This window comes from Cicer arietinum, chromosome 2 (assembly GCF_000331145.2).
Source record: "Cicer arietinum cultivar CDC Frontier isolate Library 1 chromosome 2, Cicar.CDCFrontier_v2.0, whole genome shotgun sequence".
NCBI lineage: Eukaryota > Viridiplantae > Streptophyta > Magnoliopsida > Fabales > Fabaceae > Cicer > Cicer arietinum.
The window spans coordinates 6,497,813-6,515,199 of record NC_021161.2 but is presented as its reverse complement, the minus strand read 5'-3'; the positions used below and the strand labels follow the sequence as shown (position 1 = coordinate 6,515,199).

General features: G+C 29.0%; 4 protein-coding genes across 5 annotated transcripts in view; 3 read left to right on the top strand and 1 right to left on the bottom strand.

The window, feature by feature from the left end:
- The window catches only part of LOC101489147 (protein S-acyltransferase 8-like), a 10,431-nt gene extending 8,092 nt beyond the window's left edge, over positions 1 to 2,339 (top strand). The window contains exons 4-6 of one of the 2 annotated variants that reach the window (XM_004489670.4): positions 727 to 894; positions 1,029 to 1,262; positions 1,667 to 2,339. In XM_004489670.4, the coding sequence (XP_004489727.1) occupies positions 727 to 894; positions 1,029 to 1,262; positions 1,667 to 2,161 (897 nt within the window). In that variant the 3' untranslated portion in view covers positions 2,162 to 2,339. The remainder of the gene's footprint in view (positions 1 to 726; positions 895 to 1,028; positions 1,263 to 1,666) is intronic. The other variant, XM_012712741.3, reaches the window with a different exon arrangement.
- Positions 2,340 to 2,995: 656 nt separating this feature from the next.
- Positions 2,996 to 3,618, top strand: LOC101489881 (uncharacterized). Its single transcript, XM_004489673.3, has one exon. It carries the CDS (start codon positions 3,047 to 3,049, stop codon positions 3,566 to 3,568), a length of 522 nt encoding a protein of 173 aa, XP_004489730.1. The 5' UTR covers positions 2,996 to 3,046; the 3' UTR covers positions 3,569 to 3,618.
- A 5,485-nt stretch (positions 3,619 to 9,103) lies between these two features.
- On the top strand, positions 9,104 to 12,986 carry LOC101490220 (mitochondrial import inner membrane translocase subunit PAM16 like 2-like). Its single transcript, XM_004489674.4, has 4 exons — positions 9,104 to 9,338; positions 10,559 to 10,646; positions 11,932 to 12,065; positions 12,553 to 12,986. Exons 1-4 carry the CDS (start codon positions 9,336 to 9,338, stop codon positions 12,676 to 12,678), a joined length of 351 nt encoding a protein of 116 aa, XP_004489731.1. The 5' UTR covers positions 9,104 to 9,335; the 3' UTR covers positions 12,679 to 12,986.
- A 2,578-nt stretch (positions 12,987 to 15,564) lies between these two features.
- On the bottom strand, positions 15,565 to 17,387 carry LOC101490540 (uncharacterized). Its single transcript, XM_004489675.4, has 2 exons — positions 16,842 to 17,387; positions 15,565 to 16,381 (listed from the first exon to the last, which is right to left on the bottom strand). Exons 1-2 carry the CDS (start codon positions 17,200 to 17,202, stop codon positions 15,663 to 15,665), a joined length of 1,080 nt encoding a protein of 359 aa, XP_004489732.1. The 5' UTR covers positions 17,203 to 17,387; the 3' UTR covers positions 15,565 to 15,662.

Here is a 17,387-nt window from a genome sequence, read left to right as displayed (position 1 = left end):
AACTTTTCTCAATGATATGAAAATATAAAATCTGTACTTGAAATATAAAAGTGAAACTTTGAATAAATCAAAACATTTTAGAAAGTTTGTTCAAGGTTTGGTTGTAGGATTGATTATATTTGATCTGAAATTATGGTGTATTTATACTCTATAAACATCTCTTCAGATTCGTGGTCATTGATTCAAGAGGTTTGATGAAGAAATGCAATGGTCTGGAACTATTTCAGAATTGAAAAATTGCATTGTTTCCAGGTGTATTCGACTACAGCTTGTGTGTAGTCGAATACACATCCTTTTAAAATTCAGTTTTATTTAAATTTTGAAGCTTGTATTCGAATACACATTCTTGTATTCAAATACATTTGTATTCGACTACACATAGTCGTAGTCGAATACAACTTTGAGATTTTTGCTTCTGACTTGCTTTGTATTCGAATACAGGATGTTGTATTCGAATACACTTATGTATTTTGCCAAAAATATTATTTTCAAACATTATTTATATATTTTTACTTTTTGAAAATCCTTTTGATGCATATGCTAAAATGAAAGGTTCTCATGTGCATTTGAAATATACGAATATTAGATTGCATCATGTACCTTTACATTATAAAACTTCTAGCATATTTGACCATAGTTGTCTTTGATGTTTGACTTCTTTTTGAGCTTGCAACTTGATCACTTTCCTTGGTCTTTGTCTTTATCAAAAACATGTATTTTACACAGTTAAGTCGAACAAGGGAAGTAATGGTCAATGGCCTTCCTGTAAGGGTGAAGTATTGCGATACCTGTATGCTGTATCGCCCTCCTCGTTGCTCACATTGCTCCATTTGCAACAATTGTGTTGAACGTTTTGATCATCATTGCCCTTGGGTTGGCCAATGCATTGGATTGGTACGATAGTTGACCTCCACCGGGTTCTTGATTTTATGATACCTATTTCTTCCATAATGATGTTCTTGGCACATTACATGTCTGCGCTCTCATTATTTTAATATTTGTTTATTTTTGGTTTTCTCAATGTGCAGAGGAACTACCGTTACTTCTTTATGTTTGTTTCTTCGGCGACTCTTCTATGTATCTATGTGTTTTCCATCTCAGCTTATTACATCAAGGTTCTGATGGATGATAGTCATGGGACAGTGTGGAAGGCAATGAAAGCATCCCCTGCATCTGTTATACTAATGGCATATTGTTTCATCTCTTTGTGGTTTGTTGGTGGACTAACTGGCTTTCATTTGTACCTTATTAGTACAAACCAGGTCAGTTGATTTCTTTTACATTTCTGAATCCAATATAATATTTCTCATTGTTCACTTTACTTGCAGACTACCGGGTAACTTAGCAATAAAAGACATTAGTAAATTTTTTCCCTAATGAAATTACTTTTGAAACTACTGTTGCATAAGAATCTTTTGATGGAAAGACATTAGTGAGGTGGACATGGACAAAATGAAGTACGGCCGGGAAAAAAATATTTGATGTTTTGGTGATGTGGCAAAATATTAGGCTTTACGTTGGAGATAAGAAAATTTTATAGAAAAGCAATGTTCTATGTATAAATACTTTTGTATGATAATATTTCGTTCTGTAATTTTGATTCTTAAAAGATCTTGTGTTTGGAGAATATTTTCATCATCTAGGTGATTAATTCCTTTTTTTGCAGACCACCTATGAAAACTTTCGATACAGAGCAGATAACAGGATCAATGTTTACAATCGGGGGTGTCTAAATAATTTTCTGGAAGTATTTTGTACAAAAGTGAAGCCTTCAAGGAACAATTTCCGGGATTTTGTTCAAGAGGAAGTACCGAGGCAACCTCCTCCAGTCATTATCCGGGAGCCTGAACCAGATTTGGGGGGAGATCCGCGTTCCAAGGTTGAAGATGATCTAGACATCGGTGAAGACCTATTAAAGATATCACAACGTCGGAATATTGATGAAATTGATGACGATATTCGGAGCAGAGGGAGCAATGGACCTTACAATATTACATCAGAAGGTGATTCAGTTTTAGGCTCAGATCGTCGAACTCCAACAGTTCGATCCGAAGAAAGGCACTCAAGTTGGAGAAGAAGTGGAAGTTGGGAAATTGCGGCAGACGTACTTGCCAATTCAAATGTAACTGAAACTAGAAGCTATGTTTCTTCGCGGCAATGATTTTGGTTTCTTTGATGTTTGCATAGCATATCAACTTTAGGTGATATGGGTTTTGCTTATATATCAAAAAGATGGAATAGGGAAATACTTCTTAATCTTTGTTTACTTTTATAGGAATGTGAATTGAATTGATTGAAACATTAAGTAAAAAAACACTTATTTGACCTTTTTTTGTTAATCTTGGCCCTTATGGAAAATATAGAAATGTGTTTGTTCAAGAAACAAAAGTGTACTATTGTCTTGGATTGGTTTTTCTTTTCCAATTGGTATTCAATTGTGTTTGGATTCACGTCTACTTCATATTTTTCACGTCACGAGACACTTTAAACGTGGAAATCCTTAAGCTACATTTCTTAGCAAACGCACGTTGAGGCAAAATCGGCTGAAAAGTTCTCATCATAATTAATTTTAAGCTTTGTAAAATCGGTTCCTTTGTTGAAATGTTTTTTTTTAATCCATGCTATATTGATGCAATTAGGTGAAGAGATTGTCACTAAAAAAGTGGGATTTCTATTTTGCATTTTGTATTGGTGAATTTAGTGTCTTGTTGAAGTTTACTAAAATTGATATATCGTAATGAATAGCACTACTTTATTAAAAGTATTAATACTTTACTATTTTCACATTTTAAAAAATCAACAAATGACAAAACTTGTTTTCTTAGCTTCTACAATTTGATGCTAAAATAGAAATAAGTTGATATATAAAAATAGCAAAACATTACATCAATACACCTAAACCAATCATTATAATAACACATTACTAAAATTATCTCCACTAGACAAAAATTACTATTTTTTCAATTACTATAAACAACACTATAAATGTGAAGAATCTATCAAAGGAACCTTGAATTCAACTTCTTTCTCCACAACAACAACAAAAATGAATCCATCAAAACTTTCATCCTTGTTATTAACACTTTCATTGATCATCATATTTTCTCAAACATCGAACGCCAAATTGTTTGAAGATGTTTGCAAAGCGACCGCAGAAGACAACGACCGTTGCCTTCAAATTTTGAAGTCAGAGCCTAAAATTGTCTCCGCGAATAGCGATATAGCACTATGTAAACTCATCTTACAATTTGCCCTAAAAAAGGGTGAAGAGGCTCAGAATTACCTAAAGGAAATGATGAAGACAAATCCATCACCAGCAATTAAAGAATGTGCAACTATTCATTATGATGAGGTGGTTGGATCATTCAAAAGTTCCTTAGGTGAGTTGAAAGAAGATGAATTAACAGCAAACTATGATGCCAAAGTTGCCGGTGATGGTCCTACAACATGTGAAACTGCCTTGGCTTCAGAAAATATTAATATTCCTAAAATTTCTGATCTAAATAAAGAGATATTGTTGCTTAGCAAAATTGCATTTTTAGCCACAAACAAACTTCCAAACTCATAAACTCTTTTTTGTTATATATTACTCCGTTCTATATTTTTCAAAAGAGATTGTTGAATCATATATATATATATATATATCAACTTTTATTGATTTTTAACTGTTTTTTATTTATTTATAAAAATGACCGGAGATAATATATGGCCACAAATTTAGAGAAATGACTATGTTGGTCACTTTATTTTTTTACATTTATAAGTATTTTGTTGTTTTATACTATAAACTTAGTTGTTGTGAGTTTGTTCACATATGTATCATTTTTAGTTTTAACAACTTTGAATTTATATTGTATTTGATGTATTCTATTGATTTAAATAAATAAATATTTTTCTTTATATAAATATTAATTAGATTGATTATTTGTGATAGCTAATGATGTTAAAAAGGGAGGGGATTTTAGTTATTAAACATATGATTTTTTTTATGTTCAAATGATAATTTATATTACAATGAACTTTTATCAATTTAAATGGTTCGACCTTTCCCTCACACATGTATTAATTTAAGTTTAAGTTTGGAGTTCAAGATTTGGTAGGTTATACGTGAATTTCATCGAAAATTCTTAACGAAGTTGATGATTCTCCGTTATTAATAGATAATATATATTTTTTCTCTAATAAAACTATTTTGTGTGAGGAAAGTATTTTTTGTTGCATAAACAAACACTATAAGTTTGTTTTGGTTCATACAATGTTTGCTCAATTGATTTTTCAATTTTTATACTTTGTTTGAGAGTTTACGAGAAAGATAAAAGAGTACTTTGAAAAAACCCTTAAATTGAAGTTAAATTTTCAAAATCTATCACTCATTTCATCTTTTTCATTCGTTCTATCAACTCGAGTAACACATCCTCGTTCAATTTGTAGAGATAATCGCCATTTAATTTTTTCACACTTACTATTTGAAGCACAATTTTTTTTTACAAAGGCAAAAGAGATGTGTATTATTATAATAAATTCCCACTAGCACAAGATATGCTTAGTATTTTCATATTCAATTTTTTAGATATAAAAATATTTATTGATTCTTAAAGTCCATTATTCAAATATCAATTTCTCTAATTATTAACAAAGATCAAAATCTACACTTATTTTAGTCTTATTTATTGAATTCTATTATTCTCTTAGCTTCTTGATTTATCACATTATTTCTCTAAGGAATTATTCGATTAATTAAATAGACTTTGAAATTAAACGACTTCTATTCTTAAATCGAAACAATTCCTTGAGTGGATTAATTCTCAAAGAAATTATTCGATCAATTAAATAAACAATTTGAGAATTCCATGACTGTCTTACCAAGATCAACATGATTAATATGCATTCTCCAACTCGTCCGATTAATTAAAAATATATATATTAAGATATATATAATAATAGATTTCTTCACAAGTCTCATTCAACTCGTCCGATTAATAGAAAATATATTAAGATATTATGAATATTCTGTTTATTTTGATTTTATTATATTTGTAGATATTTTATTATTTTATGTTATAAAATTCAATGTCGTGAGTTATTTTACATATTTCTAACTAAATTTAAATATTTTGTGCGTAGAGGGTAGGTAACACTACAAGAAAAACTTTTGTTACCCACAGAAACATAGTAGATAACGTAAAATTACTCACGGATTATCTACGGATACGAGTTTGTAGCTATTTTTCTCGTTGGAAAATATTTACCGATGGACAAACAGTGGAAAAAACTTACTTAAGGAATGTCCGTGGGTAGTATGATAGACCGAGTCTCCGTGGGTAATATTACTCATAGATTTTCCGTAGATAAGAACGTAAATACTTGAAAAAGTCACGAGTAACATTACTCACGATAATTCTGGAAAATATTTACTGTTTTGTATTTGATATTTAAAATTGTATCCATGACATGTCCGTGGGTAAATTATCATTTACTCATAGAATTTTTATGGCTAATGAAAAAATATTTATTCTATTTTGTATTTTACTGTTTGCTCTAATTTTTTTAATGTACTTTTAAAATAAAATTGTAAGCATATTAAAACATCATTGTTAAAACAAAGTGAAGTTTTATATAAATAGTATTTTTAAAATACACATCATGACTACTACAAGTCTCAAAATAAAAACAACTTATACTACCATAATTTTCAAAATAAGCATAGTGTCACTACCATAAAGCCTTAGATCATTTTCTATAAAAACTTGAAACTATGTTGCAAAAGTTTTAAAAATTATTTGAAACATGGTCATTTTTATGATCTTGAGAATGAAATTCTATCTCAATTAATTAAATCAGAATCATGTTTGATGATATTGAATTTTTTTTAAAATTTACAATCATTTTTCCAATTCTTGCATATTTTATATAGAAAAATATTAAATATCTTTATTACTATATCATTTGTTGAGAGAAGTTTTTCAAAATTAAAATTGTTAAAATCTTATGTACGAATTACAATGTCGTAAAATAAATAAAATATTTTTGCGTTAGTTTCAATTGAAAATGATCTTTTTAAAGAATCTTGATTGCAAACATATTATTAATGATTTTGCAACTAAAATGCAAGAATAATGATATTCAAAAATTAATATGTGGATAAATGTTGATGTTAATATGTTACTATTACATATGCGGATGGATAGATACATGTTTAAGTAATTTTGCTATAGTTCCACTTTATTGTTAGTTTGGTATGAACATTTTTAATGCTTACATAATCTTTAGCTTTTATATTGAAGACTATTTATAATCCGTGCACCAATATCAAATTCATCACTCGTATATGACATCTAGAAGCTCAAAACCAACTATATTGTATATATAGTAATAATACAAATCATTAATGAAAAATATCTAAATATAAGAATTTAATTTTTTGCTTTTTAATGTTTGATATATATATATAACCCTAAACCCTAAACTTGATATATATATATATATATATATATATATATATCATCTAGGACCCTATTGTATATACAGTAATAATACAAATAATCAATGAAAAATGTCTTATTATAAGAATTATTTTTTTGGTTTTTAATATTATATATATATATATATATATTTTTTTTTTTAAATCGTCATTAGAATTTTAAATATGAAGGTTAACTCCCTAAAAATACATGAAAGTTAGTTTATATTTTGTTTATTTTCGTGTTTCAAGTTTGGTAATTAGTTGAGCTATCATTATTTTTTTTATGCTAAAATGTATTTTCTTTATAGTTATACTTACTATTTATTTTATTAAAGAATCATATATTAGAATAGCAGTTTTTCTAAAGATTATCTTATAAAGTTTAGTTATATATACCGTGAATGTGTATTTTTTTAAATTTTCAATTAATTATAATTATTAAAAATATTAACTTTATTCATTACCGTCTTTATAATCACAATTTTTTACATCGAGTTTCAACTCGTACTTAACGCGAGTGCCTACACTAATATTAATATCTTAAATAAATATACACATAATTATTCAAAAATTAAAACAATACACATAAATTAATAAATTAATTAAAAAATAGAAACTAAATTTGTTGATAAAAAATATTATTTTAAAAAAAATTAGAGTAACTAAAAGTTTAGATAATATAAAGACGGGTTTTGTACCAAAGCGGACGACCTAAGCAATATGATTTTGCAGTACAATAAATAATATTTTATTTAAAACCGAATTTGCTTTTTAAAACTCTGCATGTATACATAGTCTTTTATGTAGTCATTTAAAAAACTCTGCATGTAGTCATTTATATTTAATTATAGTTGAATTAAAAATATAAACCTTTTTTTTCCTCATGGTATCAAGTATATATAGACTCGTTTGAAGGCTCACATATTCATCAATATCATAAAATAAAATAAAAATGAATTCCACCACTCAATCATCAACTTTGTTGTTCATCCTTTGCTTGTGCCTCATACCTCTTCCAACATTATGTGGCAACTTATACAAAACTTTATGCAATGAGGCCAAAGAGGATGCAAATAATTGCTTGAATCTTTTGAAATCTAACTCAAGAATCATCTCATCCACAAATTATCTTGACCTATCCAAATATATCTTGGAGATGGCAATAGATAAAGCAACACGTGCTCAAAATTTTATCATCAAAGTGACAAATGAGCATCCTACTCAATCTATTAGACAATGTGCTACTGAATTCTACTATGAGACTATTGAATCATTCAGAAGTTCATTGAGTAAATTGGTTATGGATCCTCAAAATGCAAATGATGATGCAAAACATGCTAGTGATGGACTTGCTAGTTGTGACTTGTGAGAAAGCTATCGAAGTTGAAAAGACAAATAACCCCTCAATCCATTCTCTAAATAATGAGATGTTGTTACTTAGTGAAATTGCTTTGCTAGCTACAAATCATCTTACACATAGAGTGGTACCAAGTTTATCAATTCAATTATAGGAAATTTTGTTGGCCTGTTAAATTAGGATTTTTTGTGTGAAAATTGATAGAATAGACATAACATTGTTATTTAGACCTAATCGGCTATGTTCGTGTCCTTCCTTTTTATCTCTTTGATTGATTCTTATTTGTTTATCTAAAAGTGTGATTAAAAGTTAATTTTTGATCCGAAATCACCCTTCTAAATCATTTTTATTCACTTTTATCTAAATAAATGATTTCTACACATATTTGATTTATCTTTTGCGTTTTTTTTTTGTGTGGTTTCATCGTTTTAATTTAACATTGTATTTATTTGTTGTCTTAGTACAACGTTTTATTTTTTCGTCTTGTTACAGCGTTTTGTTTTCTCGTTTTAGTATAGTGTTTTTTGGTTTATATTGACATATGAATTTTGATCAAGGGCAAATTTTATCATATTTGTAGACTTGATCATTTTTATAAACATTTTGTTATTGTATAATATTAACACAAGTGATGTGAATTTATTCACAGATTTATCATTTTCAATTTTAATAAATTTAAATTATAATATTCTCGATCGATTAAATTTTTATCAATTTAAATAAATAAATTTCATATTTTAGTAAAAAAGAAAAAATTGTCGGCTATGTTATTCAATAAAATATTTCGCAGTTTCCGTTTTAATCATCTATGGCTATGTTAAACAATCTATAGGATAAACACACCAATTGAAATAAGACACTTTTACTTTATTCCCCACAAACATTTGAGTATAACTTCCATGCTTGATGTAAGAACTTTGTTTGGAAGCAATATATAATGCTTAAGTCTATATTAATTCTAGTGAGTTCCACAACTCACTTTACCTTAAATTTATAAAATAAACAACCTTGAATGTATTTGAATTATAAAGATGTATTGTTCTGCTTTAAAATATAAATAAAATATATTTAATCTAAATTTTAAATAATATATATTAATTTTTATTGTTTAATTTTTATTTATATTTTGAAATTATTAGAAATAAGCAGCAATTTCGAACAAAAGTTATTAAAATATTTAGCTTATTATTATTATTATTATTATTATTATTATTATTATTATTATTATTATTATTATTATTATTGTTGTTGTTATTTAGTAATTGTTCTATTTGTAGAATTTTTCAAAATATGATACTTGGTGTGGGGGTAAAGAAAGTTCCCCAAATAGAAATCCCCAAATTGAAACCCTACATTCCGCCATGGTCGCCATCTTTTCCTTTCCATTCCGGAGACAAAACGACGCTGCCGTTATTATTCTTCGAGATTCACATCAATCGCTTCATCAATTCCTAAAAACACAACAAAAATCAAGCTTGTAGATCAGAAAAACTTTATATTGTTGATTCTCAACCTATGGTATGTTCCTTTCATGTTTTTCCTATCTATTTTGGTATTTTATTTTCAAGGAAATGATGAATTGATGTTAAATATGTTTGTTTGTTTTTTATTTAGCTTCTTTGTATTTAAGAATTTAGGAAATTGGTTGTTTTGGGTTTTATCTATTATTTCATGAGATTAAGGGTCCGTTGGCTATACATTTTAAAAATGATTTTTTTTAGAAGCTACTTAAACAACTTCTCATTTGAAGCTGTTTTTAGATCATAATTTTTTCAAAAAGCTGTATCAAGCAGATAAGAACTTTGAAAAGTAACTCCTTTTTTAAAGATAAGTGATTTTTTTTATCAAATAAGCTGGCTGTAACACACGGGCTTTAAGTTTTCAACTTTTGAGTTGAGGTGCTTGTAGGTATCAGTTTGGCCAAACTTGTTAAGAGCCCATTTGTTTTCCGCCTATTTCCTAAAAATATCATTACTGTAGATAAACACAACTTCTGCTTTTCTAAAAAACTCTAAAAAATAATTTCTAAATTATTGAGTGCCAAAATTGCTTTTTTTATATCTAAAGCAGTTAGAAATCTGCTCAATCTGTTAATGGTCATAACAGCTTTTTGTGCATAGTATAATTTGCAGTGTTGTTAATAGGGAAACAGCTCAATCTGTTAAGAAAGAAACTGTTTTTTCATTAGCTGTAATTTGAAGAGATTAATATTCGGTTGCTTAGCTCAAAGGTTGAGTAAAACCTTAATATTAAGGACTTCTCCGTGGAACATTCTGAGCGAGTAACCTAGTACCAGACAATTCTTCAGTGTCATCTTCTACGGTTACTTGGGTTTGTTCTTTGGAAGTTGATGCAAATCTGAGAGTAGAATCAGCGTATTGTTTGGTTCTGAACAGGGTTAGTGTGCGCATAAGGGATAGAGTTGGAAATTGAAAGGAAGAAAACAAGATTGGAAAAATGAGCGATTGGATGTCAAGGTTACGCTCTTTGCATTTTGGCACCTTTTGTCGATTTTTTTTACTATCATTTGGTCATAGTTTGAAGGTTCAAATCATAGTTGTGACTTTTTGGGTGCTTGTACCAAATTGACTAAAAAATGATTGAGAGGATTATTGGTTGAGGAGGGTTCTTTCAAAGTGGTTTGAAATTAACTATTTGTAAATGCTCTTTCTTTGTGCAATAGATTGTCTGACATGTTCCTTGTTTATAGCTAAACTTTGACTAAATAATTTATGCAGGCTGCAAAGATTCTCGCGAGCTTGATTGTGAGGGGTGGGGAAATCTTGGCAAAAGCCGTAGTTCAGGCATATCGTCAAGCCCTTACGAGTAAACTTTCCAAATTATGACTGTACATATTTGTGATTTGTGCATAGAATATATATGCTTGCTAATAAACTATTAAATTCTGAGATTTTTAGGTGTTTGTTCTGATAACAACCTGTTAATTTTCATGGATATATACCATATGCAAATGTAACTTTCCAAAATCAAAATCCATTTTAAGTTTTTAACCTATGAAGCACCAACACTTACCAGACACAATACCGGCATTGACGCATAGACACTAGTAATAATTTAAGAAAATAGAAGTGATTGATGTAATCATAAGTCATAGTGTCACACACCGACACGTCTCGTACACACCTTCAATATATAGTGTAGGCGCAACATAGATTTTAACACTTAATTGCTAGATATTTAGTTATATTGTTTTAAGAAATTAGGAGCTAAGTTTGGTGATAAAGATATATTGGAGACTGGAGTTATGGTAATTTTTCCTTTCTTTCAACCCGTGGTGTGGGATTTTATGGGTTATGTTGAGGAAGGAATTTACATGTTGGAATCGTGTTTCTCCTTACATTTCATCTGTTCTATTGCTTCTGTAACTTAATGTTGTGATGAATGAATTATCAATTGCATTCCTTCTATATAGTTAGCAAAATTTTAGACGTCGCCTTTTGCTCGTTTAATTTGATTATGATGCTTTGTTAATCTATTATTCTATGTAAGTAACTGTTTGTACTTTGTAGGAAAAACTTTGGTTGTTACACTTGATTCAAAAAGTTGGCACATGATTTTTTTTCCTCAATCTTCTTTTTCTGTCATTGTTTGACTTTGATCCATGTACATCAACGGGACCCTGATGACTCACCTCATCTTTGATACTATGTGGCATTGCTTTTTGAACAACATGGTATCAAATTCTAATAAAACATCTTATATTTACTTGGATGTTTTCCCCGAAATAGCTCCTCAACGTCTCTTTCAAATACAAGTTTTATTTACCCTTTTATACCCTTGATTTGTTTTTGGTCCGTAGTATACCTAATTTATTTTAGGTCCGTAGTATACCTAATTTATTTTAGGTCCTTGCTTCTTTTTCATGTCATCATGGCTTTAAATTGTGGTTGGGGTCGTGGTTGTGGTTACGTTGTAAATTTTATATTGTGGGAAAGTATCGGTAAATGCGGTTTAAATTGCTGCTGCAATGCCGCTGCGGCAACTTCAAAATCTACAATACTGCAGTTGCATGCATGTCTTACGGTGCGTGTGTGTGTGTGTATCTTTTATTCTTAACTTTTCTTATTTACTGAACATTATGTTGCTGCAGATGCCTCAAAAAATGGTGTTGCACAAGAAACAATGCAAAATACTATACGCAGAGCTGACAAAGTTATGACACAGCAAGAGGCTCGGCAGATTCTTGGTGTTGCTGAGGATACTCCCTGGGAGGATATTATTAAGGTTACTATACCATCATTGCTGTGGCTACTATTTACATATTTGTTCTAATGGTTCAAAAATATACTTTTTAAGATTTAATTCATATACATTGGCAATATAAAGAGTTTTTACACTGTCAGTCAATTACAACTTTTAGATCATTAGAAATGTTTGACTTTTAACATAATCACCTCTAAAATTATGTCCATGAATAGTTGTGATGTACTAATGGTGTAAAACTTTTTATATTAACAATACATGACAACTATACTCTATTTTTTTATTTCTATAAAATTGACAAATTTTGATTTTTGGCCAACCTAGTTTTTATTCATTTAGCCACCTAAAAATACATAGATATGTGTTTTAGTTCTGCATAAGTAACTGATAAGAGACTAAAAACTACACTATGCAAAAAATGATTAGTATTTTGTAAATTCTAGTATTAAAAAATATATACTCAACCCTTGTTTTGAATGATGTTTTGAACATATTTATTTTTGTGCAGAAATATGATAAATTGTTTGAGAATAATTCCAAGCATGGGAGTTTTTACCTCCAGTCCAAAGTTCATCGGGCAAAGGAATGTCTAGAGGCTGTCAAACAAGGCAAGAGTGAAGGAAACCCTAGTTGAGGCCTCAGATTTGGATCCAAATTCTCTAGAGTCGGGAATTCCTCGCATTTAGGACATCGATGGTTGTTTGATCTAAACTCATGCTCAATGTTTTGAATTATAAAATAACAATAGTAGTATATCGACTATCCAATCTCAACTATTGATGTCTCAACTGCGTGAATATGGGATCTCCTAATTGCAGAAGATCTAAATTCCTTAGTTTTGCTCCTTCTTACTAGTTGTGTGGTAATTTTGGCCACCAATTTGTCCAATCAAAATTAAATTTATTTTACTATAAGAGTTATTTGTAAATGATTAATGAATTATATCCGTAGAATTACATAATGTTCTTAATTTAGCATAAAAACGTTATGTTTGAAAATATTAGCTAATAATGTCGATATTAATATACATAATGAATATGACATTCTAGCAATGTTTAATTATTTAGCGTTAAGAAGAAATACGAATGGATGTAACTAGTATTTTTTGTTGTTGAAAGAATGTAACTACCAATTTAATAGTATGCATAATCATTTGACATATAGTATGTGGAAGGATTTTGCTTCAAAGACTAATATGTCCTATTTTATTTTACTATATACTAAAAGTTTTGTTTTATTTTTCATTGGTATACTTAAGTTTTGTCATTTTTGTATTTGGACTAAAATGAGAAATTACTTTAAATTTTAATTAATAAAAAAAAGTGTTTAACAGAATTAATATGTAAAAGAAAGTTAAGATATTTTTTATAACGAGTCTTGTCCCATATTCTTTGCTTTATTATTTTTATAAAATAAAAATTTAGAATGAAGAAATTATGTTTGCTTTATTAATATTTTAAATTAATTGAAAATGCAAAAATAAGAACAATGTTTTTATTAAGATTCAATTCATTTAGACTAAAAAAAGATACAATTCATTTATAGGAGGGTGTGGTCAACTAGTAGTACTAGTTGACATTATATCCAATAACCCAATATGAACACAATGGTGTGCTCTTCTGTCCAAAACAGATCACTCAAAATGAAAATAATGTTTGAACAAAATTAATTATAGATACATTAATGCACGTGTTGCTGTGTTACAGTATCTTTTAATATTTAAAGAAATTTGAACTAAAAGGCAGTCTTCTTTGATATCTTAATGTTAATAAACAAATGTCTCAAAAATTAAGTGTACTTTTAAATGTGTTTTGCAAAATTACAGTTGCACCGTAATAATAATAAAAGCTCTAAGTATAAATTTTATATCAAATTTATAGTAATTTATTATAATTGTATCAAATTTTTTTGTCAATTCAAACACGAATTAAATCTAATTGTTAATGTTTTTAGATTATATTACTCTATTCTAAAATAGGAATGAAAATAAGTGATCTATTTATTTTAAAATTAAAATTAAATATGTTAAATTTTTTTTATTAATTTTTATTTATATTTTAAAATAAAAGGAGTTGTTGACGTGTCATTGAACATTTTCCTTAAAAATAATTGTGAAATGTAACAAACAAGGTTCCATGACTTGACTGAAGCACTCTATGCTCTCTCAACTTTGAAAATAAACACAAAAAAACATGTTCATATTCATACCATAGTCTTTGTTAACTACCCAATGCACATATAGTGACTTTAAATACATTTATAATGAGCACGACTAGGTAAGAAAGATACTCAAATTCAAAAAAACACTTATAAATGCATCTTCCAATATAAATTGAAATCATACTTAACTTTGTTGGGAGAGACTTTAAATGCATCAACATGGTTGGTACACAAGACCATGGAGTATTTTTTTATTGACTTACACAAGACCACACTTATTGAATAGACAATTTTTAATTGTTTCTTTTTCATTGTATATGTATATTGTAGTTATTGTAAAAAAAAATGACAACTTATCTCTCAAAAAACTAAAATAATGCAACTCGTATGCAATTATTTAGTTAAGAAATTATTTGAATTTAATGTAAGTGATTGATATATAATATATATAAATCTCCTGAATTTTAGGATATCGCATTTTACTTTTACTAATTATTAACATACTTTATTTAAAAGAAAAGTTATTTGAGGATAGCATTAAATTAGCAATAACACATTAAATATGTAATTTATAATCAGTAGCTAGGATTGGGAATAAAAGGGCTTATTAAAACAATAAAGATAAAGAATGAAAAGCATCACTATGCTAACCAGTCACCACAAAATATTGCTAAAATACTCAAAAGCTAGCATACACAGATTTTGATAAACTATGTGGCTGTTAAGTTGGTAGAAGACATGTTATTCAAAAGCTACAACTTTCCATGGATAACTAAGATAATGTTAACACTTAACATCAAATCAAATCCATTTGAACAATGATGGAATAAAATAAACTAACCCCTGGTACCTAAATTCTACTTTGTCTTTTTCACTTGCTCTTTGTAATCTCTCTACATTTATTCTATATTTATATAGTGAATTGAACAGTTTAAATTTAAATTTAAAAAATAAAAATAATTATTTTTATGATTTAATTAAATTCAAACGACGATGAACATTCCTAATTACAATAAATACGATGAAAAAGCGACTTTGATAAATCCAAATTCATCTTTAACCGTCCACACTTTTTCTCTCAAAAATCTTCATTACAATAATAGAAACAAAACAATAAGTAAATCCAAAACTAACTGTTGAGAGAATTTTCTATCAACTAAATATGAAATACACAAATAAATATATACCAATTCCATTTATTTCTTCTTTCAGTTTCTCCTTTACGAAAGAAAGAAAAAATAATAGATAAAAATAAATATATAAAAGGAAAGCCCACTAATTGTAAAATAAAAAAATCTAATTGTTTTTTGAATATACGATTTTTATCATAATATAAATTTTTTAAATGTCTCCATAATAGTACGATAAATATTTTATTTTTCTTCTCTATAATATCAAAGATCACAGCGCAATCATAATTGTGAACTTTGACCATCACCACAAACAAAGATCTATGTATCAACCATAAGGTGGTGGACAACCACTAATATCTGACCAAGTTGTCGGCGGAAACCCTAATCCGCCGCCACGGCTTCCACCAGGCGGATGGTTATTCGACGGCCGTAAAAAACTCATTTCTTGACTATTAAATAGAGGAAATGAATCAGATGAAGAGGAAAGTTGAGTGGAGGTTGAAAATGAAGATGACGACGACAACGACGACGACGATAACAACAATGAAGGTGATTGAAGTTGAGCCAATTGTGAATTATAATACCATTGTTGGAATAAATTAGATTGTTGTTGTTGTTGTTGTAATTGAAAGTCACCAGAACTTTGAAGAATCTGAGAATATTCCAAATAGTCTCTTACTAAGTCTGGCTGTCCATTAAACGGCGAAAAAGCTGTCGAATGCGATCGCAGCTGCGGCTGAGGTGTCGTAGTCGTAGTCAGAGTCGGAGTCGGTATTGCTCTAACATTTTCAGGGAAGTTGAGCTTTGCCCTACTCCCTCTAAACCTCAATGCAGCTTCATCATAAGCAATTGCAGCTGCTTCAGCTGTGTCAAATGTTCCAAGCCATACTCTTGCTGCTTTGTGTGGATCTCTTATTTCTGCTGCCCATTTTCCCCATGGCCTCTGCCTCACTCCTCTGTATCTTCTCCTTTTTTCGCCGCCTTCTTCCGTTGTCGCCGATGTTGCCGTCGAACCACCTATGCTGCTTGGACCTTCTGAACCCACTGCTTAAATACATTGTGCATGCTTTGTTAAGAAAAAGTTGCCATCTTATTAACAAAAACAATCATTTAAAGGAAATTTTAAGTTTTCTCTTTCAAAAATTGTAGATAACTTATCGCAACTAAACACCAAGTTTCACTGCAATCGACCCTCTTTGGATATCGTGATCATCTGATTAAGTAAGACGGTCTAGATTTGAAATTTAGAATCTAAATTTTTAAATAATGAAAATTCGAATTTGAAAGTTTGGTCAACAGAAAATGATGTTTAGTCTGACCATATATATTAACAAAAAAAATTGATATTTTTTCTGATCAAATACATTAAATTTTGTTGATCAAAATTTCTTTCATTTTCAAGACTAGAGGAAGTAATAATTTTGTCTTCAACTATTTTATAAAAATATATTGTATGATTTGATGAAGAAATGAAATAAATAAAAAGTATGGTAAAGAAATGCACCTGATGTTTGAGAAGGTACCATAACAGTTGTAAAGATTCTAGGAAGTGTTGGTTGTTGTATAATATGATTTGAAGAACTACTAATCTCTTCATCATGATCACGTTCTCTTTTGTGACCAATTGTTTGTACCATCATTTGACTAGATGAAACATGTGTAAGAGCTGAAACCATTTCTATTAATTCTCTATCACCATTATACCCCTGCATTCTACTTCTCACACCCCCTTCTTCTTCTTGGTTCTTCAAGTCATTAAATGATTGAGATGCACCACTAGAACTACCACCATCGCCGCCACGCTTCACCGTGAATCCGGTGAACTCACCTAAACCTCGTTGATTCGCCACCGTTAATAAGGACATGTAAATCAATCAAGTTGTTTTTCACACACAAATTTTGATGAACCTTTGAGATGTTATTATTGAGAATGAAAATATGTAACACCTTATTTAAATACCCTTTGGCGCATACTATTTGAGAATGAAACGAATACATTGAACTATAGTATAATATAAAAGTTGTACGAAAGAGAAATCTAACACGAGGT

Coding starts and splice junctions, on each gene's coding strand:
- LOC101489881 (XM_004489673.3), top strand. CDS start 3,047: ATGAATCCATCAAAACTTTCATCCTTGTTATTAACACTTTCATTGATC.
- LOC101490220 (XM_004489674.4), top strand. Junction 10,647..11,931: donor ATATCGTCAAGCCCTTACGA/GTAAACTTTCCA, acceptor ATGTTGCTGCAG/ATGCCTCAAAAAATGGTGTT. Junction 12,066..12,552: donor CCTGGGAGGATATTATTAAG/GTTACTATACCA, acceptor ATTTTTGTGCAG/AAATATGATAAATTGTTTGA.
- LOC101490540 (XM_004489675.4), bottom strand. CDS start 17,202: ATGTCCTTATTAACGGTGGCGAATCAACGAGGTTTAGGTGAGTTCACC. Junction 16,382..16,841: donor GGTACCTTCTCAAACATCAG/GTGCATTTCTTT, acceptor GTATTTAAGCAG/TGGGTTCAGAAGGTCCAAGC.